This window comes from Diabrotica undecimpunctata, chromosome 3 (genome assembly GCF_040954645.1).
Source record: "Diabrotica undecimpunctata isolate CICGRU chromosome 3, icDiaUnde3, whole genome shotgun sequence".
Taxonomy (NCBI): domain Eukaryota; kingdom Metazoa; phylum Arthropoda; class Insecta; order Coleoptera; family Chrysomelidae; genus Diabrotica; species Diabrotica undecimpunctata.
Window position 1 is genome coordinate 110,936,024 of NC_092805.1, and position 22,068 is coordinate 110,958,091.

A 22,068-nucleotide genomic window follows, 5' to 3' on the forward strand; every position below is an offset into this window, starting at 1 on the left:
CAGGTCGCCTCTTTCATTTCTAACTCCAAGGCCGTACTCTCCAGTTATGTCTTCATATCTTTCTTTACCCACCTTGGCGTTAAAGTCGCCCATTATTAGGTTTATGTCCTCTTTCTTTGTTAGTCTTATTGCTTCTTCCAGATCTTTATAGAACTTGTAATGTGAATATTTTTACAAAAAGCCTATAGTGAAATTCACACGGAGAGTGTAGTGCGGTTAAGATGGGAATGCGTATTTGCCGGATTTTACGTCATGTGCTTGGCAGCACAAACAACTCCAAGTAGTGGTCACGTATAAAAATCATTACGGCGGGACTGTATTACGAGTAAAACTACCTTTTTTTAATTTTAATTTATGACCCAAATTAAAATAAAACTGAGAGACATTAGACATTTTTTATAAAATACATATATTTAAAAAGTTAAAAAAGATACATATATTTACAAATAATTGTCTTCAACTAGTATAATAAGAAGTATGAATTTTAATAAAAATTGTATAGTTTATTAAACTGACAAATATATTTTAAATTGCATTTTTTGATAGCTATACAGGGTGGGACCTCCAGAAACTGCATCAATCGATTATGGAAAACTATGGTTAATTTCGATAGGTAATAGATTTCGTGCATCATTTGCTATATCTAAGTTCAATTGTTTTTAGTTAATGACGTTTAAAAAGTGACCATTTTCACATTTTGGACAGTTGTGACATTCTAACGGTTTGATTCGTAACCTATCAAAAAGAATTTTACATAAATCGAACATTATTTGTTATGAATTTATTCTGCGCGTTTTAGTTATTGTTATTTTATATATCATATAGAAATTTTAGACGCAAAATTCATATTTTTTGTTTGTCAGTAACTCATTAAACTGCTCAGGTATATAACAAATTTCCAGGAATTATTCGAATTCGTTGAATTACATCATTTATAAATAATATATGATGAATTTTTGGATAAAAGAATCGCCATTTCAAGTACAAAACATCCGAAAACAAATTAGTAGACATCTTTTGGTGGGTAGTATTTTAATATTATTTGTAACATTTCTCTTAAGTCTTAACAATGTCCAGATGAACATGAATATAATCACTACAAAACAAAACTGTTTTGGTCCTCTATTTGAAGCATTTTATGTTTTTAACAAAACTTTTTCGGTCGTTCATCTAAAGATTCAAAGTTTTAATTTCCGGCTGCTTCTAACGCTTTTTTCTTAATTAGAATACAAGATACGGCAATATTTTTATTCCTAGCTTTTTATGAATCAATCATTCTTAAACCAATTGATCAAACTATCATTTAAAACCACTTGGTTAATCGCCAGTCCTTCAGTTTAAGTCAGTATTTTTTTCAGTCAGTTTTTTACAAAAATAACAGTCTTTGATCAGTATTAACAATTATTATATGTACTGTACACATTTCACCGATTTTGACGGTGAGTGAAATCGTACTTAGCGATGTTTTAATCCAGCACCTAGGAAACTGCATCTAGTTTCACGGGTAAATAGAAAATATTTTATATAGACATCTTTACCTAATTTATATCCCTGGTATTTAATTTATTCTTGTTCCGCTGTGAATGGAGCATTGGTGTTAAAAATTTCCTGTATTGATTGTCGTTTCTTCAATATAATAATTATCCTAAAACACATTAATTAAATAAATATTAAGATTTTTCAGTAATTTATTAATTATATAAATCGAAATAAAACAGACATGAAATTATTGTTTTACTCTTAATTATACAATGAAAAAAATATACACAAGTATTAAATAACATTTATTAAATATAAGTAATAAATAAATGTTTATATAGTTATGTTTTTTGTTTTATTTCAAAACATTCAAGATGGTAGTTTTATATAAAACACACAAGGAAAATAAAATTCCTGTAATTGGCTGTATACCATAAATCACAAAAGTTTAATATAAAAATCCTTTATAAAAGGTATATAAATAAAAAGACCCTTTTGGGCTACATCACAGAATGTTTTCGGACTCAAATGGCCATCATCAGTGTATAACCTGGAATAAGTATTACCACTTAAATAAATGCAATCGTTAAGATTAAATTTTAACTAAGGTTAAAAAAGAAATGTGGTTAAATACTTACCAGGTGTACATGAGTCAAGCCACTAATTATTTGGCTAGAAACCCTTAAAATGGTACAAGATTGATTATATGTTACATTTTTATTAAAAAGATGGTGTGATGATAAAGTTTTTAACGTATACCTGTACGTAAGTCTTCGAATGGGGATTGTTGCTGACCCTGAGATAAAGTCTCTGTATGAGTACCGTCGAACGGGGTAAAACCAATCACATGGGGTTAAACCGATCGGTATGGCTTTTTTGCCTAATATTTTCCGAATTTATAGTATATGTGAATTTACCGCCAAACAAGCGTTCGTACCTGTCCGAGGATAAGTACGTCGTATTTGGGTGTTTTTCACAAAACTTGGAAAGATTTCCGTCTACAGAAAAAGTGATTACTATAGAACATTTCTGGTAAGTGTTATTTTGTTGTGGAATTCTTAGAGAGTATTAGTCATGGCCAATTATGCGATTTTTTATTTTGGGGTTAATTTTGATATATTTTTTTCTGTAAAATCTGAAATTTGTGGGGTAAAACCGACCAACAATTCCCTAGTTATTTTATAGATGGTACCTACCTAACTCTTATGGATATGAACGTTACGGGCGGCACAGAGTGTGGCGGTGGTTTGGTGATCACCTAGCTCCTCTTCAAATTGGTGTAAGATTTTAACATATTTTTTTTTTTGTTTACAGACAATGCCTCGCAACTATAAGAAGTTAGGGCCAACAAGAAAATTACAGTACAATGAAATTTATATGGAACGAGCATTGAAAGCTGTTGTTAGTGGGAGTATGTCTATAAGAAAGGCCTTTGAGAATTATGGAGTACCTTATACCACCTTACAAGAATAAATTCGAAAAAAGAAGCAACATCTCAAGATTGGAGCGCCACCAGTTTTTTCTGAACTGGAAGAAAAAAAGCTGGTTGACTGTCTACTAGTGTGCGCGGACTGGGAATATCCTCTACACAGTATTGACATTCGATATACGGTTCAACCGTTTCTTAACAGAGCAGGAAGAAGAGAAAAAAGATTCAGAGACAATTTACCAGGACCAGATTAGTTCTTCAAATTTATGGACCGACATAAGGTTCTCACCGTAAAATTGGCAGAGAATACAAAAAGGGTAAGGGCTGCAGTCACTTATGAAACAGTTGAAGAGTATTTTCGTCATCTTGGAGAGTCTTTAAAAGGGGTCGCACCGTCAAATGTGATATATGACGAAACCAACTTTACAGATGATCCTGAGATGAGGAGCTGTAAAAGTCGTGGTCAGAAAAGGATCAAAACACGCTCATCGAGTGATGGACACGTCGAAAACGAGCACTAGCGTTATGTTTTCAGTTGCTGGTGATGGAACACTGTTGCCACCTTATATAGTGTACAAGGCAAAGCATATGTATGAAGGATGGGCCGATGGAGGCTTTCCTGGTGCACGATATAATAGAACGATCAATGGTTGGTTTGACAGCAAAACTTTTGAAGACTGGTTTCTATCGATAGCATTGCCTTACTTCAGAAACTTAGAAGGCCCTAAAGTAATGATAGGGGATAATTTATTTAGTCATCTTACAGTCAATGTTATCGAGCAATGTGAAAATAATCGTATAAAGTTTATACTTTTACCTTCAAACTTTTATTACAACCACTTGATGTTGCCTATTTTCGACCTTTAAAGAATGCTTGGAGGCAAGTGCTCACAATTTGAAAAATCAAAAACAGGGGTGTCCTGCCCAAAATTGTTTTTCCAAGAATGTTAAAAGAAACAATAGAAAAAGTGGGTCTGAAATCAACCTCAAACACCCAAGCAGACTTTAAAGCTTGTAGCCTAGTGCCTTTAAATCCAGATCAAGTGCTCAAAAAAATACAACATTTGAAAAAAGGAGAAAACGAAAATAGGGAACAGGAAGAGACTAGAGTCGAGCAAATATGGACGAATACCATTGTCGAGAGAGAGAACTAAGAACAGGTTCAAGTAAACATCCAAAGAGAGGTAAAGAAAAACCTTGTATAAGAAAGTGAAGGTTCTGAAAGTGAGCAAGGGTTAGAAGTACACGATCTAAGTTTTTCAAAGTTGGAAAATGACGAGGAAATTTCAGAGGACACACCCCAGGTTTTCTGATGATACACATTTTCAGCTTGGAGAATTTGTTGTCGTTAAATTTGTTACGAACAAAAGAGATCGATTTTTTGCTTCTAAAATTACAGATATTTCTGACGAGGAGGTTACACTTCAATGCTTCAGGAAAAACTCATCAAAAAAACAAATTTGCTTTGCTTATCCAGATATCGAGGATATCACCATAGTTCAGAAAGAACAGATTATACAAAGAATACAAGCAATTCCTCTCAGAAGAGGAACATTTACTTTCAGGGGGATTTCCAACCTTACGTTAGAATAAGTTAGAAAGTAGGTACCAAATTACCAATGTACCACCAAAGAACCAACGTCTTCCTTTTGTTTTTTAGAAGTAAGTGTTTTCTTTTATGTTTTAAGTTTTTTTCAATGTTTTAAACCCAAATTTGTATTTATTTATGAAATAAAGTTCTTTAGTAAACAAATCTTGTGTTGATTTTTACAATTTATTGCATAAAATATAGTTTAAAAAAATTTTTTGTGTGATCGGTTTTACCCTAAAGCTTGCTTAAAGCAACATAAACGCAATTCAACACCAGATCGGTTTTACCCCAACCTATGAGGTAAAACCGATCACCTTTTGAAAATATATGAGAAAAAAACTATTAGGATGATTTCAAAAGAAAAACCACTAATTGGCACGTCAGATATGAGACCATATAAATATACTTTGCAGCTTTCTCAATTCAAAAATAATCATGAAAACATGAAAAAAACCTCAACCTCAAATTTTGGTCGGTTTTACCCCGTTCGACGGTACTAGATGAAAACTGATTAAAATAACAAATTGTGAACGAATGTATGAATAAAGCAGTCAGTGTAACTTGTAGTATGTGTCTTGATGTCATAATAGCCAACAATGTGTTAAATGAATATGTTAAAGAGTTTTTAAAATTATATTTGTTGTTCCGTATAACAGTAGGAAACATCAATATGTTGATGTACCTTGAAAATTATGTTTAAACATTGTAAAACAATTGTATGTATTGAAAGACTTTAAAAAATGTTTTAATCTTAAGTAAGCAAACAAAAATACATGTACCTAATGGAGCAAGGATAAATAAAATATTGTAGATATTATAATAACAATAAATAAAATAAGCAATAAATAACAATAAAAGAAACTTTGTCTTAGAGTCAGCAGCAACCCCCATTAGCAGTCTTATGTTGCCATGCAGGTATCTATTAAAAACTTTAACACCTTACCATCTTTTGAACATAAATTTAACAAATAGTAAATTTTGTACCATTTTAAGGGTTTTTACTCAAATATTTAGTGGCCTGACTCATATACACATGGTAAGTATTTATTACATTGCTTTTTTAACATAGTCAAAATTTAATCTTTATGTTTGCATTCGCTAACGTGATAATACTTATTTCAGGTAATACATTGATGATAGAGTTTACTTCTAAAACGTTCTATGGTGAAGCCCAAAAGTGTCTTTTTAATTGTTTACCTGTTATAAATAATTTTTAAATAAAACTTTTATATAAAACAGTTTTTTATCTGACTAGATAACGATTTCCGAGGTGGAAATCGAAACGTCAAATAAACTTATTTTCAAGTAAAATTGTGGCTTATTCCCAATAAAATTAGTCAATTGCATACCATGTAGGTATAATTTGAAAATACTTACAGAACAAGAAAAACTGCAGTCGTATATACTCCAAACGATATAAAGTTGTAGAGAGCAGTGTTGATACCAATTGTTGCATTATAAAAGAGAGTATAAAGTGAAGCAGCTCCAAAGGTAATTAATCCTTGGAGTGCTGAAATGACACCAAATACTTTTCCCATCTCATCTGCGGGAATTACATGACCTATTTCAGTTCGCAACATTGGTATTGTAAAACCACCACATGAGCCAATTAGTAAAGCTGAAATATAAATATGTTACAATTAAAAAAGTATTTGGCAATAATGCTAAAATATAATGTATAAGATTTAACAACTTTCTTTAGAATATTATAAGAGAAGGACGGGCAAAACGGCTAGTGCGGGCATAATAACCAAACGAGTTTTTTATTTTATACAAAGCTGATATCTTGCTAAAAATACGAAAAGGATGTCTTTTGATTCTCATCATCTGTGTTTAATTAGTGGGCTGAAAGACCACTCGAACACGAGTCATTCTAACCTATAAGGTAAATCCTTCTTTCGTGTAAAAAGTTTTTGTTTATTGTGGCTAACCAGGCGTGACCAGTAGGTGATTAATATGCCTGCCACCGTGGCCATTATATCCGTTTGTATTATTAAACAAGTTTTACAAGATTAAATCATTTTTAAATTGTAATAATTTGTAATATAATTATTATTTGTTTAATTTGTAATAAATTTGTTTCAGGAGCGATGATTTACATATAAAAGTGCAAGGGATATAGTCAATCGTGGAATGCAGTAAACATGAAAAAGGCAGTAAAAAGAAGAAGAGGTGGTATGGGGTTCTTACCCGTTGTAGCCACTAACAATGTGCTAAAAAAACTTGAAAAATTCAAGTGCTACAGACAATAAAAAGGTGTTCGGAGGGTTTAAATCTGTTTTCATTAGGGACCAAGAAAATAACCATCTAATCATCTAATAATTATGGGATGAGATTTTTTGTTATGACTATTAAAAATCTGTGAAGTACAGCAATTGCACTTGCAATTTATTTATTTATAATCAAAATATACGAATCAGGATCTCTAGAAAAGTATGGATCCTGCAGTTAGCTCAGAAGTAAGATACATAAGTAAGTTTGTGCTGCTTTTTTGTTCTTCCTGAGCCCGTCTGATCAAAAAAATCTCCGTTATCACTGAAGCTAAAGCTTATTGTTTTTGCTGCCCATTGTTGTTTCCTACATCCAGTCTAGAATTTTTGTACCCTGTTTTTACAAGTCTTTTACTTGGTGTGTCCTAAATATACCAATGTTTTCTCTAAAATACAGTTTTTATCATTTACGGCCCAGCGCCTCGCAATCACATATTACATGTTTTACAGTTTCTGGTTCCACATCGCAGAGTCTGCTGTTAAGGTCTTCATGATAAATGCTTATTTTATACGGGAATTCTCTTACTGGTGCATGCCCGGTTAACATTTCTCTTGGTGTTCTTAGTTGGTTCTTGTCCATATTTGAGCAGTTCCTCTGTTATTTTTCTATAAGGTCCACCAATGAAGATTTTTTTATGTGTTCGTCTTGGGATTCTCTCCCAATATCGCTCATGACTTTCTCTGATTTAGTCCTCTACAGCCCTACGAACTGCTGCTCTTGGTATTCACAGAGTTACTGCTGGTTTGTTTGATTCGTTCGATCATCGTCTCGTTTGTCGTTCATACCCAGACAAGCTCAACCTTAGTCCAGTCTCCCAGTTCATTCAGTGCTTTTATGCAGTCCCACACCAACCTAGACGTCACTTCCTGATACGTCAGAGCCTTCAGTGCCACTTGACTGTCAGACAAAATATGATCTGCTCTTTTTTAAGAGCTCTTGCATTATTTCCTTTTGCACATTGCAGTATTGCATAAATCTTCGCTTGAAAAATGGTGCAGTTCCTCCAAAGCTTTCGATAATTCTTGGATTATTGTAGTATATTCTTGCCCCCACATCCTTTGTATTTTTGGATCCATCTATATACCAGATCTTACAATGTTAATTATGATACTCCTTGTTTCCATTGTAAAATATGAATTTTTAAGATTGTATTTGTTTGTTATGTGATCTGATTACTCGTTATAAATATCCTTTGTCACAATCCTTATGATACTCAGAGGCCCTGTCCCTTAATTGTAAAGTTTCAGTGATTGTTTGAATCTCTAGTCTCCCATTATTGCTTCTCCTTGTATTACCAAATGACCAGTACATAGTACAGCCTCCTTAGCTGCTGTTGGAGCAGCACGCATGACACCAGTTATTTCCATACACGCACGTCTTCTCACATTGCCAAGTTTGGCTTTTGCAGCTGTTTAAAGTGTATTAGTCCACCACATCGTCGCTGCTTAGGTAGTTGAGGTTTTGATCACCATGCTGTATACCCAGTGCAACATGTTCGGTTTGAATCTTTAGTTCTTCCCATACATACGCCTGATCCTCGTTGATATTTTAACTACTGTTACGATAATAAATATCATGGCCTATAAAACTAAATATATTATGACTAATATCTTTTCTGTTCTAGTCATTTCGGCGAAACTTGTTTACCTGCCGACAGAAACCTCTAGTCCCTTCGCCGAAAAACCAGCCTGAGTTCCCGTTATTCGAGGCAATTCTTGTCAGCACCGCCAACAACCGGTCTTCCCAATGTTCGAGTCAATTCATGTCTGCTTCTAGGGGATTCCGAAACTAACGGAGTTTTATATTTAAAGAAGGAATTCTGTTGGAAGAGTTAGTTAATTTTGAAGATCGCGCCGAGTAAATTAAAATGTAACGCCCGTATTATAAATTGTATAATAATTGTTCGTGTAATATAAATTAGTTATAAAGACTTTAATAAATTTGCAAGTATTATAAATAGAACCTTTAATAAATAAATGAAAACACTAAATAAGAAGAATTAATAAAAAACATAACACTACACCGCTTGTTATTTTTTCCAATTGCCAGTTCCAGGTAAGTTTCGAGACTAGTATAACCCCAAGATACTTTATCTCTTCCTTTAGCTGAAGGCCGTGCTTGTCTCTGCAGCTTTAATGGGCCCAATCCCTCTTTGTTAATGTAGCTTTGATGTCAGGAAGGACTTACACAAATAAACCTTTAGCTGAGAAAACTCATAAGAAAGTAAAAGACAGAGGGACAGTTATGAAAAATGTAAAATAGCTAAAGATAAAAAGAATGCTTAGAATATTTAAAATTGAAACTAAACACTAAAGAAACCTTGAACGAGCCCTAGGTGTGATGTAGAATGTCAAGTTTATTAGAGTTGCATTACTAACACAATTTACATAAGGGCCATTATACAGATGGTATTTTTAGATGAAGTGGTATATTACATTTCTTCAGTTGTATTGTTACCATTTTAATTTTAACGCAATATAGTTAATTTAGGGGACGTTGTTAGAAACAGCACTTTGTTTATTTAGAATGTAATTTTTTTTTTTTTTTTTATTAACAAAAATTGCATCAGCCAAATTGGCTATTAGCGAAACAATGATAGTGAACAATAATTTGTATTACATTTATAATGTTAGTTTAGATAGCATTTAAAACGTTAATTGAGCTTAAGAAACTTTTTATGTTTGAAATATTGTATTGTAGACCTAAAATATCACTAAGTTTGTTTGGTATATTGTACAACATGCGCTTTGGCGTTAGTGCTGGACATTTCTCTAATATATGTTTGGTTGTTAATTTTTCATCACAGTTGTCACATCTTGGTTCTTGTTTGTTGGAGAACACGTTGCTATTAGTTAATCTCGTATGACCCAGTCGGAGTCGCGTTAATATTACTTGGTCTCTCCGACTTGCTGGTAATGTGGGCCAGGGTTTTATCGATTTTTTAACATCGCGTAGCTTGGCCGATGACACTTTCCACTTTTCTTCCCACATATATCGCACTTTATATTTAACCGCCGCTTTCACGTCCGCACTCGTAAATGTTTTAGTACACTCCGCACTACTTGCAGCTTCTTTTGCAGCATTGTCTGCCTGTTCATTTCCTGGGATTCCAATATGGGATGGTATCCAGAATAATATAATGTTTTTTCCATTCAGTTGGGCGGTGTGGATTTCTTCTTTTATCTTGATGACTAAAGGATTACTTGGATAGACATATTGGATTGACTGTACGGAACTTAGAGAGTCTGTGAGTATAATATAATTGGTATTATTAGATGTGTTGACAGCAATGGTGGCCTGGTATAGAGCATATAGTTCAGCAGAGTAAATGGAGTACTCTGAAGGGAGTTTATATTTATTTGTCGATGTTGGGGTTATGACTGCAGCACCAGTACCTTCATTTGATTTAGATGCATCTGTGTATATATGTGTATAATCCTTGTAGTTGTGAAGCATATCGTTGAACGCAGATTTGATTAACTCTGAATTTGTTGAATGATTGTCGAAAGAAATGAGGCGGGTTAGGCACTGAGGGTTCTTTATTTGCCATGGAGGAATTGAGGACGATTGGGAGGAAAAGCATTCTGGGAACGTGTAGTTTAATTGGTTTAAATAGCTTCTAATCCTTGCGTAGAAAGGTTTGGCAGTTTTTGGCTTATTTATGAAGAGATTTGGGAATTTTTTTGTAAAACAATTGTGAATAGTAGGGTTTTTTGGGTTAGACCTGATTTTTGCGGCGTATGCTACACTTAGATAAAGTCTTCTGTCTTCTAAGGACGGTTCACCAACTTCACAATAAATACTTTCGATTGGTGTTGTGCGAAAAGCTCCAGTTATTATACCTAAAGATAGGTTGTGAAGACTGTCAAGTTTTTTTAGCAGTGTCTTAGTGGCTGTAGAATACACAGTAGATCCATAATCTAATTTTGATCTGATTAATGTTCTGTATAACATTAAAAGTGTTTGGCGATCCGCACCCCATTCTTTATTGGCCAGAGTTTTTAGAAGATTTAATCGCTTGTGACAAGATAAGATCAAATTTGTTATATGAAGTTTCCAGCTTAGAGTTTCTTCGAATGTCATGCCCAAGAATTTTATTGACGTTACACGTTTTAGGTTCTCATCACATAGTCTTAGGTTGGGGGTGTTCGTGATATTTTTCTTAGAAAACAGGATGAAACGAGTTTTTTCAGTGGAAAAACAGAAACCTGTTTTTTGTGACCAGAGTTCTAAGTGTTGTATAAAGTTCTGTGTGTGACAAAATATATTTTGTATATTTTTACCTTTGCAAAAAACTACAAGATCATCCGCGTAGACGCGTGCTTTTATAGGCGATTTTAGATTTTTGAGAATATCATTGATTGCCACTATAAAGAGCGTAGGACTTATAACCGAGCCTGGAGGAATGCCATTTTCTGGATACATTATATCTGATGTTGTGTTGTTTGTCCTAACTCTGAAAGCTCTATTTTGAAGAAAGTTTTTAATAAAGAAAAAACAGTGACCTTGGATGTTGCAACTATGTAATTTTTTTATTATATAATCGTGCCAGGCTGTATCGAAAGCTCTTGATATGTCAAAGAAAACCGCTAGACATTTATTTCTTAGTGCGAATGCTTCAGAAATGTCACTTTCTAAATCTATGATATTATCTATGGTTGACCTTTGCTCTCTAAAACCACTTTGTTCTGGAATAATTAAATCTTGTCTCTCCAGGTGCCATCTTGGTCTATTGTTAATAATTTTTTTTAGTAACTTACACATGGCGCATGTTAAAGATATCGGTCGGTATGACTCGGAACTTGTTTTATTACTATTAGGTTTTTGTATAGGCATAACAGTGGATTCATGCCATTTTTCTGGAAATTTGTGCTGTAGCCAAATAATATTAAACATATTTAGAAGTTGTTTGTGAGCGCTATCTGGAAGGTGTTTGAAGGTGCTTCTGTATACTCTAATTGAGAAATGGGTAAGTTTAACGGTTCACCTGTGTTAGGTATAATGCTCATTTCCTTATTTTCTTCTTGCTGTTTGTAATTAATAAAAGATTTTTTATAATTAGTATTACTGGATCGGTTTTTGTATGTGTTAGCAAGGATTTTGACAATCTCAGTATTACTAGTAACTGCCTTTCCATTTATTTCGAGGCTTTTAATATTCTGATTGCTATTTAATCCGGATATTCTTCGGACTTTGTTCCATACTTCAGTCATGGGAGTGTTTGCATTTAACGTTGATACCTATTGAGTCCATGACTGGCGTTTAGCATTTCTAATTGTCTTTTTGGCTATAGCACTTTTATATAGCATATAGCTATATATATAGCTATATGCTATATATATAGCAATTTTATTCTCAACAGTTTTGTAGCGCTTGTATTGGTTAAAAGCTCTTTTGCTAGATTCAACCCAACCGCTGTTTTGCATTCGTGATTCCACCATGGGACAGGGTTGCGTTGTTTTATGCATGTGGTCTTTCCTATTGCTTTTTCTGCTGCTTTTGTGATAATGGTAACAAGGTTCTCTAGTGTCTCTTCTATATTTGGGGTACTTTTAAATGTGGTCATACTGCTTTCGATTAAATTGGAAAAAAGATTCCAGTTAGGATTTTTTAAATTCCATTTTGGAGTAAATGTCTGTCCACCTTGGTTTTTGTTATTATGAATAAAAAGTGGATCTTCTTCTTTAGATGCAAATCCACTAATGGATGTTAGCGATCACATTTTCCATTAATTCTCTATTTCTTGCAATATGTATCAGAGATTGTATGTCGTTAATCCCTGTCCATTGCCTTATGTTTCGGAGCCAGGACATTTTCTTGCGTCCCATTCCTCTCTTGCCTTCAATTTTACCCTCGATTATAAGTTGGAGGAACTGGTATTTTTCATTTCGCATGATGTGACCTAGATACGCCGTTTTCCTTTTCTTGATGGTTTCGAAAAGTTGGCGTTCTTGGTTTATTCTTTTAAGGACATCTATATTTGTGATTTTCGCTGTCCATGGTATTTTTAGGATACGGCAAGAGAGCCACATTTCGAAAGCTTCTAACCTGTTTATATCCCTCGTTTTGAGTGTCCAGCCCTCTACGCCATATAGCAGCACTGACCACACGTAGTACTTAGTAAACCTTAGTCTCAGTTGAAGATCGAACTCTGAACAAGTCAGTACCTTCTTGAATTTTACGAAAGCTTATCGAGCTTGCTCAATGCGACATTTTACTTCCCTGTCCGATGCCCAGTCTTCAAAAAGCCACGATCCCAGGTATTTAAATTTACTCACTCTTTCAATGGACTTAGTATTCAGTGTTATGGTGGAGTTTTCAAGTGCATCCAAGTTTCTGGAGATGATCATAAATTTGGTTTTTTTGGTATTAATCTCTAATCCCATTCGCTTACTGTATTCTCCGATTATAGTGACAAGTTGTTGAAGATCGACTATGTTGTCACAAATTAAGACACCATCATCAGCATATCGTATGTTGTTGATCAGTACTCCATTCACTTTGATTCCCATCTTTGCATCCTCCAGAGACTCTTGAAATATGGCTTCCGAATAAATGTTAAATAAAAGAGGGGAAAGCACACATCCCTGTCGAACGCCCCTTCTTATATGTATGGGTTGTTTGGATATAGAATTGTCTATTTTTAACTGTGCCGTTTGATGCCAGTACAAGTTTTCAATGCATCTTATGTCTTTTTGGTCTATATCAACTTTCTTGAGGATCTGAATTAACTTGTGGTGTTGGACACGATCAAACGCTTTTTGGTAATCTAAAAAGCATAGGAACACATCCTTCTTCTGATCGTAACAATTTTGGACCAGCACCTGTGTTGCTACTATTGCTTCTCGTGTTCCTAAACCTTGCCTAAACCCGAACTGGGAGTCACTGATGTCCCATTCACATTTTTTGTATACTCTTTGATGTAGTATTTTTAAGAATATCTTTAAAGTGTGACTCATCAGGCTAATGAGTCTGTGATCCTCACATCTTTTTGCATTGACTTTCTTGGGCAGGGGAATAAAGGTAGAGCGTAACCACTGTTGAGGATAGCAGCCAGTTTCATAAATTAAGTTAAATATTTTGTGTAGTGCTGAAATTCCCCTTTCATCCAGTAAAAAGTGGATAGTGATCACTATTGTATAAAAATTCGAGCCTATCCCAGGTGAGCTGTGGGGTCAGACCTGGTTGGCATATCGTAAGGTCTATACATGAAGATTCACCGTTCTGTATATTGAATCTAGTGGGCCTGCCGTCGTTTAAGACTGAAAGGTTGGACTGTTCAAATATCTCTTCTAGCAGTCTTCCCCTAGTATTTATAGTAGAAGAGCCCCATAAAAAGTTGTGGGCATTAAAATCGACCAAAATAAGTCTGGGTTGGGGAATTTGTTGTAACAGTTCAGTTAATGCTTCTGAGTCGACTTGCGTTGATGAAGGTAGGTATAAGTTACAAATGTGAATATTTGGACTTGAGTTAAGTTTAATGCAAATTGCTTCTAGATTAGTTTGGAGAGAAATTTCATTGGTTTCAATTGACTTTTTTACAAAGATAGCTACTCCGCCGCTGGCTTTTTCTTGGCTAGTTCGATTTTTGCAGTAACTTTTAAATTGTTTTAAAGCTTGTATTTTTTCATTTTTGAAGTTAGTTTCCTGGAGACAAATTATGTCTGGATTGTATCTACCCAGAATTATTTGGAGCATCGGAAGATTATTGTAAAAACCGTTAATGTTCCATTGCAAAATTGAAGAGAAGCCCGTGTATAATAAATAAAAACTGAAACTTGGGATTGTTACAGAAGTTTATGACTCGATCCCTGAGATAACTCACTTTCAGTCTCTGATGTCTCACTATCCGAGTAGGTCATCTGTAAATGTATCAGTAGTTTCTTTCTTATTTTTGTACATCTAGATTTAATGGATCTTTGTTTGAAGTAAGGGTATATTGCTGTTAGCATTTTCACTAAAGCTTCTAAATCGTTAGTGTAGTTTTTTATGACGCTGACTGGATCCTGTGCACCATAAACATTTTCAAATAGATCGGAAATTTGATTAAAATCAAGAATAAATGGAGGGTTTTGCTCTGAGATGAATGCCTTGGCCGGTTCCATGAGTATGTGAGTTGGTGTCTTTTCCTTGCTTTTTTTTGGTTTTTTGGATGGAGCATCATTTGGTTTAACAAACGGATCTAGACTTGGGTTTTCTGAATCAGCCTCTTGCGCTGGAGGAGGTGTGATTATTTTTTCCAAACTGCGTTTTGAGCTATTTTGTGTAGACTGGGTTGTATCTATATTGATGATTGGTTGTACGGTTGGAGTTTTTGAGGGGTTAGTTGGAAGTATTTGGGTAGGTGTGGATTGCGAAGATGTTTGGGAGTGAGAAGTTTGCTTATAATTTTCAGAAACTGATTCTTGGGTTATTTTGCAATTTGCTGCAGTATGGCCTTGCCTTTTACATGAAAAACATACCAAGGAATCTTGTGACAAAAAAATCCTATAGTTGGTGTTATCATAATTTATTAATATGGATTCAGGTATTGAGGAAGGTGGTGGTGTGATAAAAATTTGTCGTCTAAAACTATAAACGTGGCTGAATTCCAGCAAACCGGCACTTATCTTGAGAAATGACATGGGAGACATGGTTTTAAGGCCCAATTTTTCAATTTCTTGAGTTAGTAAAGCATGCGGAATGGTGGGACAAACGTTTGACAGAATTAGTCTTTCTGCTGGAGTGACGAGTTTTCGTGCTTGGACTCGTTGATTATTAATTTCGATAAACCCTCCATAATTATTTATAAAATGTTCAACAATGTTTTTGTTTGCAAGGTACATACACACTCTGTTGTTAGAAAGCCGTGAGGAAAATAAAATATTTTTGGGCTCGATCAACATTCCTAGTGGAATCAAGTAATCTTGAAGTTTTAGGTTTTCAATAGCTGGGAATATGATAGCTTGATCTTTGGTAGGGAATTGTTGTTCAATCACAGCAGATGAATAAGTTTTAGTATGGTTTTCCTTTTGGGAGCTTCTGTAGTCAGAAGTCCCGTCAGTTGGATTTAACATCTTTTCTTTAAAATTAAAATTTAATTTAGACCTGAAATACGGACCTGAAATTTTATCATGTCGTTATAGATAACGAATAAACTTGTTTGGAGTTTTTATATCGACGAAGTCGACTTATGATAAATACAATAAATTCCTGTGAAATGACTCTGTTTTATATAATTTTAAAGAGTACTTACAGCATGGAAGAGAACACACTCTTATGCACTTATATTGATAAAATAAAAAAAATTTTAATCAATAACTACTATATAAATAACAGTTTTTGTTTGGAGCTGACAAATTCGCACTAATTAGTATACCTGTCAGGACCGAACTCCTTCGAATGTATTACTAAACTATAAAATATCACAACAAAAATCAACATAATAAAAAGATGGAGAGAATTTTATAAAGAATTTTTTGAATAATACCTGAAATAACAAGAAATTGAATAACTGGCAGTAGAACACGATAAGCAAGAAGGAAGACAAGTAGAACAAAACAAAATTAAATTGGAAGAAACCATAGAATCCCTTAAAAAACTAATAATGAGAAAAGCCCCAGGGATAGACAATATACGACCAGAAATGTTAAAAAACATAAGAAAAAAGATTTCTATTATTACTTAGGACTTAGGATAATTAGACTAGCATGGAAGAAAAATAAGATACCTAAAGCATAGAAGGCGGCGGTATTGATACCTATCTAGAAAAAAAGCGGTTATGGAAATTCTAAAAATTTCAGGGCCATCCCACTAATTTGTATGAATTGCATAGTATATGAACGAATAATTGCAAATAGGCTAATGAAAAAAATTGATAAAATAATAAGTGATACCCAAACAGCATTTAAAGCAGAACAGGATATTTGTAATGAAGAAGATTTCTGAGAAAATATTAGTCACAAATAAAAAAATATATAAGTGATGGATGCGACCGTTACTTGATGGAAATTCATTTTATCTAAAAATAAAACACACTTTTATCTAACAATCAAATGGCTTTCAATAATAGAAAAACAGACTCTACATATGCACTTTACCTTGTAGACCATAATCATTCTTTTAATGACGAATTTCAAATTCTTTACATCCAAAATAAAGATATATTCCAATATATCTAGAATAGTCTAAGAAATCCAAGACAGTAGAGGTTATTGTATGTGAAATAAGAAAGTTGGTAGATACATCCTGTATAAAAAGGTTTTCTTGCAAAATATGCGTAACTCATCGACGTGTCCGAGCATTTTTTTGATCACGACTCCATTTATTAATTACCGAATTTATTCCATTTGGTTGTTACACCCTGTATATATGTGTTTATAGTATTTCTTACCTGCATACATATAAGCATTATTGACTGTGAAACCCAAGAGCAAACTGGTTAAAGCGAGCGATATTAATCCTGTTAGTCCTAGTATAGCACCCCGAATATTCAGCTTATGGTGCAATAAATATATACCAATTATAGCTATCAGCATGTGCAAAGCTAAACTTATGCTTGAATAAGTGTTATTTTGTTGTAAAGTCCACTGTAGTTTTTCTCTAACAAAAGGGAACTTGACAGCTCTTTCACCTTGTACAACAAAAAATATCAAGGTGAGTATGATTATGATAAGAAGTAATACGATTCTGTTGTTATTTTTTCGTTTTTTAAATGCTGTTTTAAAATTATCAGTAATTAACTTGAAGTTGAAGGCTCCTTGGAAAGTTTTCTAAAACAAAAAAAAAATAATATAAATAACAAGCAGTGATGAGCAGAGTCAGCGGGAAAAACAAAATATAAAAAGAAAATTATGTTTTACAATAATTATACATCTTGATGTTTTCTAATACGCTACATTGAATTTAAACACGTGTACCGGGATTTAGAATAGTTCTAAAGTAAACAAAAACTGTTTTATTAGTGTTAAGCAACAACTGATTTCCACTGAACCAATGTTCAGCCTTGCTTAGAGTTTGCCTCTGCCATTGTGAGGAGTATTTCTAATGTTTTTTTCCAGAAAATCACATCTGAGTCATCAGCGAAATTTACAATGTTTGAGGAACTACTAACCACCACTTTTGGAACGTCGTTTATCTAGGCCAAAAAGGGAAAAGGCCCCAAGACGCTCCCCTGCGGTATGCCTAAATTTAAATTGATCGGTTCAGAGTAAACCTTACATCCATTTTTCTTCAAGCATACTTTTTGTGACCTATCTGTGGTAGAAATAATTTTATCCATTTTAATGCCAGTCTCTGTATTCCATAACGAGGTAATTTTTGTAAATAAGTTGTTTGTAGTAAAAAAGTTTTGTAGTTTGGAATAAAGCGCCTTTTCGAATATTTGTGAGAATGATGGAAGAAGGCTTATTGGTCTGTAGTTCTCCAGCTTAGTAATATAATCTTTTTTATGTAGTGGCTTGACAATGGAGAGTTTTAAACTTTGAGGAAATTTACCTTGCCTGAAAGAAGCTTTAACTATAAAAAAAAGAACAGAAATCTCTGATGAGACATATTTAGTTAAGTTGGTTGATATTTCATCATAACCAGAGCTATGCTTGTTTTTTAAGTTATTTATTATGTGGATTATGTCTTTCTCGAAAACGGGAGTTACTTAGAATCTCTTTTACCAATTGCCGAACTATTTTAGTTTAATTTTCGCTATTTTCAATTCGTTATTTATAAAAAAAATTCGAGATTGAGTGAGTAAAAGATTATATTTGTGTTTCTGTCCTGTAAATATCTTTATAATCTACATTATTACTAGACAGTGTAAGCAAAACATCAAGCCTAGATTTACATTGTTTTATATCATCATTTTAAAGTACTTTTGTGAATTTTTTTATTTGCTGTATTTATCTCTTCGAGTGGACAACATTGTATAAAAATTTTCTGAACTATATTCATAAAAGCATCCCACTGATTATCTACCTCAAATATCTCAAAAACAGATACCGAGTCTACATTACCTAACATGAATTTAAAAAAATCTTTATTCTCCTTGCTAAATATTCGTTTTTTTATTATATTTACCTTAAATATATTTAATTCAAATATTTTACCTTTTGAGCAGTATGATCAGATGTATGAGGATTGAATACAACAGAATCAAATATGTCAAGATTTGTAAAAATATTATCTATTATACAGGATTTTTTGTTACCTTGTATGCGTGTATAGTCTTTGATGGAAGGTTTAATATCAAAGAAGCTTAAAAGCATTTTTAATGTGTCTGACCAACTCGCACCCTCAAGCAGCATATCTAAATTAAAATCACCAGCCAGAAAAATGATGGAGTCCTTGTCAACTAAATCACAAAGTATTTGGTCTAATTTTTTTATTAAAACTTGTGGCTCTTCTGTTCGGTAGATGGATAGGATAACAATCTTCTTTTCATCAATTTGCATCTCAGCAGTGGCATACTCAAACACCGTTCTTTCTGATAAACTAGAAATATCTTCACAGGCTTTTGCAATACACGTCACAAGTGTCTTTGATGTATATAGCACTGCCACCATGCTCCTGTGAACTGCTTCTACGATATGAAGAGATCAGTTTAAAATTCCTCACATTGTAGTCCCTCAGTTGTTCTTCTGTTTTACAGTGCTCAGTTAAACAAAGAGCAAAGCATTCATCATGATCTTTTAAGATAAAATTAATGGCATCAATACTTATTCTAATTTATTGCGTATTTAATTGGAGTACTGATTTCTTTTGGTGTGCGCCGTAGACTGTCTTTTGTCACTGGGGTGCCTCTGTACATTCTGAAAATGGTTAAAAATTACACCGTTCGGCCATGATTCTTGCTGCATTAAATGAGGTATTTTTAGTTCTGCAACAGTAATCTTAAATAACCTTTTATACTTATCTGTCCTTGTTTTCATTATTTCGCAGAAAAGGTTTTCATCCAATTTTCTTTCTTTAAGGTAGTTAAGTATTTCCTGAGCTTCAGTTTTTATCGCAAAAATCGCCATATATTTTGTGGCCACGCGCAGGATACTTACAGCATTCTGGTTGGTTTCCTGGAGTGAATCTGGTCGTTTAATAGGTGTTGGACGAGTTGTTTTGTAAAAACCTCTTTTTTGGTTTCCCATTTATCATTTTCATCTTCAATCAATTGATGGTTGATATCTTTAACAGGCGTTACAGGTGCAATTGAACTACTTGATATTTAGATGATTTAGGTGGCAGCTCAGACAAATCCACAGAACAGAGTGGTTGTTCTGTGACTGTGTAAACTAACCCTGTAGTCTCTGTCACATTATTTTGTTCTTCTAAAATTGATTGAAGCTATTTTCGGAAATCGTTCTCAAAATACAGACATTAATAAATTAAACTAATTTTGTTTTTTGTTACTTGGTGAATATGCTCTTAATAATTTAATTTTATCTGACTCATACTGACACTTATGTTAGATATACTATACGTATCATTTTAAAGTAGACGACTTTAAAATGATATTGCCAATATTAATGAGTTGCGTTCCTGGGACAATTTTATTGTAAAATAGTTTATCAGATTACATGAAATCAACTTTAACTTGAGAATATCCGTCAGAAAAAAATCATAGCATATAACTCGTCTTTAAAAAGACAATTACATGCCATGATGACAGGAAAAAAACAGGTAAAAAACCTTATAACATTATCCCGACATGGTAAGTATTTAGTCGTACATCTAGTTTACTCTCAGTAAACACCAAATTCGGATTTTATATGTTTTTTATTAAAAAAACATAAATTATATATCCTCGATATATTACTAACTTACTAATGCTGGAATTTTCTTTTTATTAACTTCCTCGTGCAATATGGGTAAGCAGATCCTACTGCATCCTGCCGAATAATTTGCGACACAATTGGTCCCATTTAGCATAATTAGAGCCGCTTCTTTGATTTTTCTCTTTTTACCATCTGTTTCTTTTAGGACTATACTTGAATCATCTCATTGAACCCTATGTTCATTATCCCATGCGTGTTTACAGATTTGAGATCTATCAAATTCTCTATTTTTAATATAATATTAATGTTCACTTATTCTAACATTTAATGACCTTGATGTTTCACCTAAATAAAACTGATCGCATTCACAAGCAATTTTATAAATACAGTTCTTTGTTCTTTCTTGTTCATTGTTAGGTTTAGTTTTAGATAAAATAGATCTCAATGTGTTTGTTGTTTTAAATGTTGTTGACATGTTGAATTTATTTCCTATCCTTTTAAATCTCTAATAATCATTTTATGTATGGTATTGTTACTTTCCTCGTATTGTAACCGTTTCAAAAGATTTAAAAGAAACTCATTATATATTTCGATTATTTTTTTTAAATAAAACTTCTAACCCCATCTATCTGTCAAGTACCTACTTGTAGCCGACTCAAGGTTTCTTCTGTAATTCCCAAATATATCCGGTAGATGAGCATATTTTTCAACTTGTCACTCACGCCCAATTTCCAGATTCAGGCGCCATGACAGCGCTTCGCCTTTTTCTGTTAAGACCGTCCAACCGTTAAGACGTGTTTTATAAAGTGGGTCTCAATTCAGAGGTGAGTTAATAAATCCTTTTCTTGTCCATATTTCAGATAGATATATTATTTTTTTAGACCCTTATTGGAGAGGCTATAATGCTGATATTATATTTCTAATACTCGTCGCAAGATAGTATTGCTATGGAGTTATTCCAGATCATGGCCCAGTAGCAAGTAGCAGTATCTTTTTATGGAATCCCTAACCCCTCTTATCTAGGATGGTGGTGATTTGATATAGTATGTAGCTGAATCAATTTGGTGACTGATTAAATAAGAAGAGAAACAGAGCAGATTAAGGTTGTACCAATTTTTATTATACCTACTTTCAAGACAACAGAAATGATTATGAACTCAAAAAAAAATGAAAATATAGTGAAGTGTTCTAATTTAATTTAAAGGTTTATTTTCTTCATTGTTCCTAGTTGATAAATAACTATATTATTTTCAATGTAAACAAATTTCGAAATTTGGGGTTAATATATATATACATTCATTTTCTTTATAACCAATTCTTAATTTAATACGATACAAAGATTTTTTGTTTATGATAATGTTAACATAAAATAATATTTTGGAATCCCTTTGGGATAACGTAACTTTTAATGTTTTCTTTTTGTTCATTACTAAGAAATAATAAAGAATAGTTTTCTTGTAAACTTTCAATAAATCTTAATTTTTTTTTGCTCTTCCCCTTTGAGGATAAACCAGGGGTGGCGTCCAATAATAAATTATAATTTCATATTATCTATATGT

General features: G+C 33.3%; 1 protein-coding gene across 1 annotated transcript in view; it reads right to left on the bottom strand.

The window, feature by feature from the left end:
- Window positions 1-483: 483 nt before the first annotated feature.
- LOC140437231 (probable peptidoglycan muropeptide transporter SLC46) overlaps window positions 484-22,068 on the bottom strand; it is a 46,113-nt gene continuing 24,528 nt past the window's right edge. The window contains exons 5-7 of the mRNA XM_072526614.1: window positions 17,143-17,521; window positions 5,877-6,117; window positions 484-1,645 (exon numbers count right to left, since the gene is read on the bottom strand). Of these exons, the coding sequence (XP_072382715.1) occupies window positions 1,564-1,645; window positions 5,877-6,117; window positions 17,143-17,521 (702 nt within the window). The 3' untranslated portion in view covers window positions 484-1,563. The remainder of the gene's footprint in view (window positions 1,646-5,876; window positions 6,118-17,142; window positions 17,522-22,068) is intronic.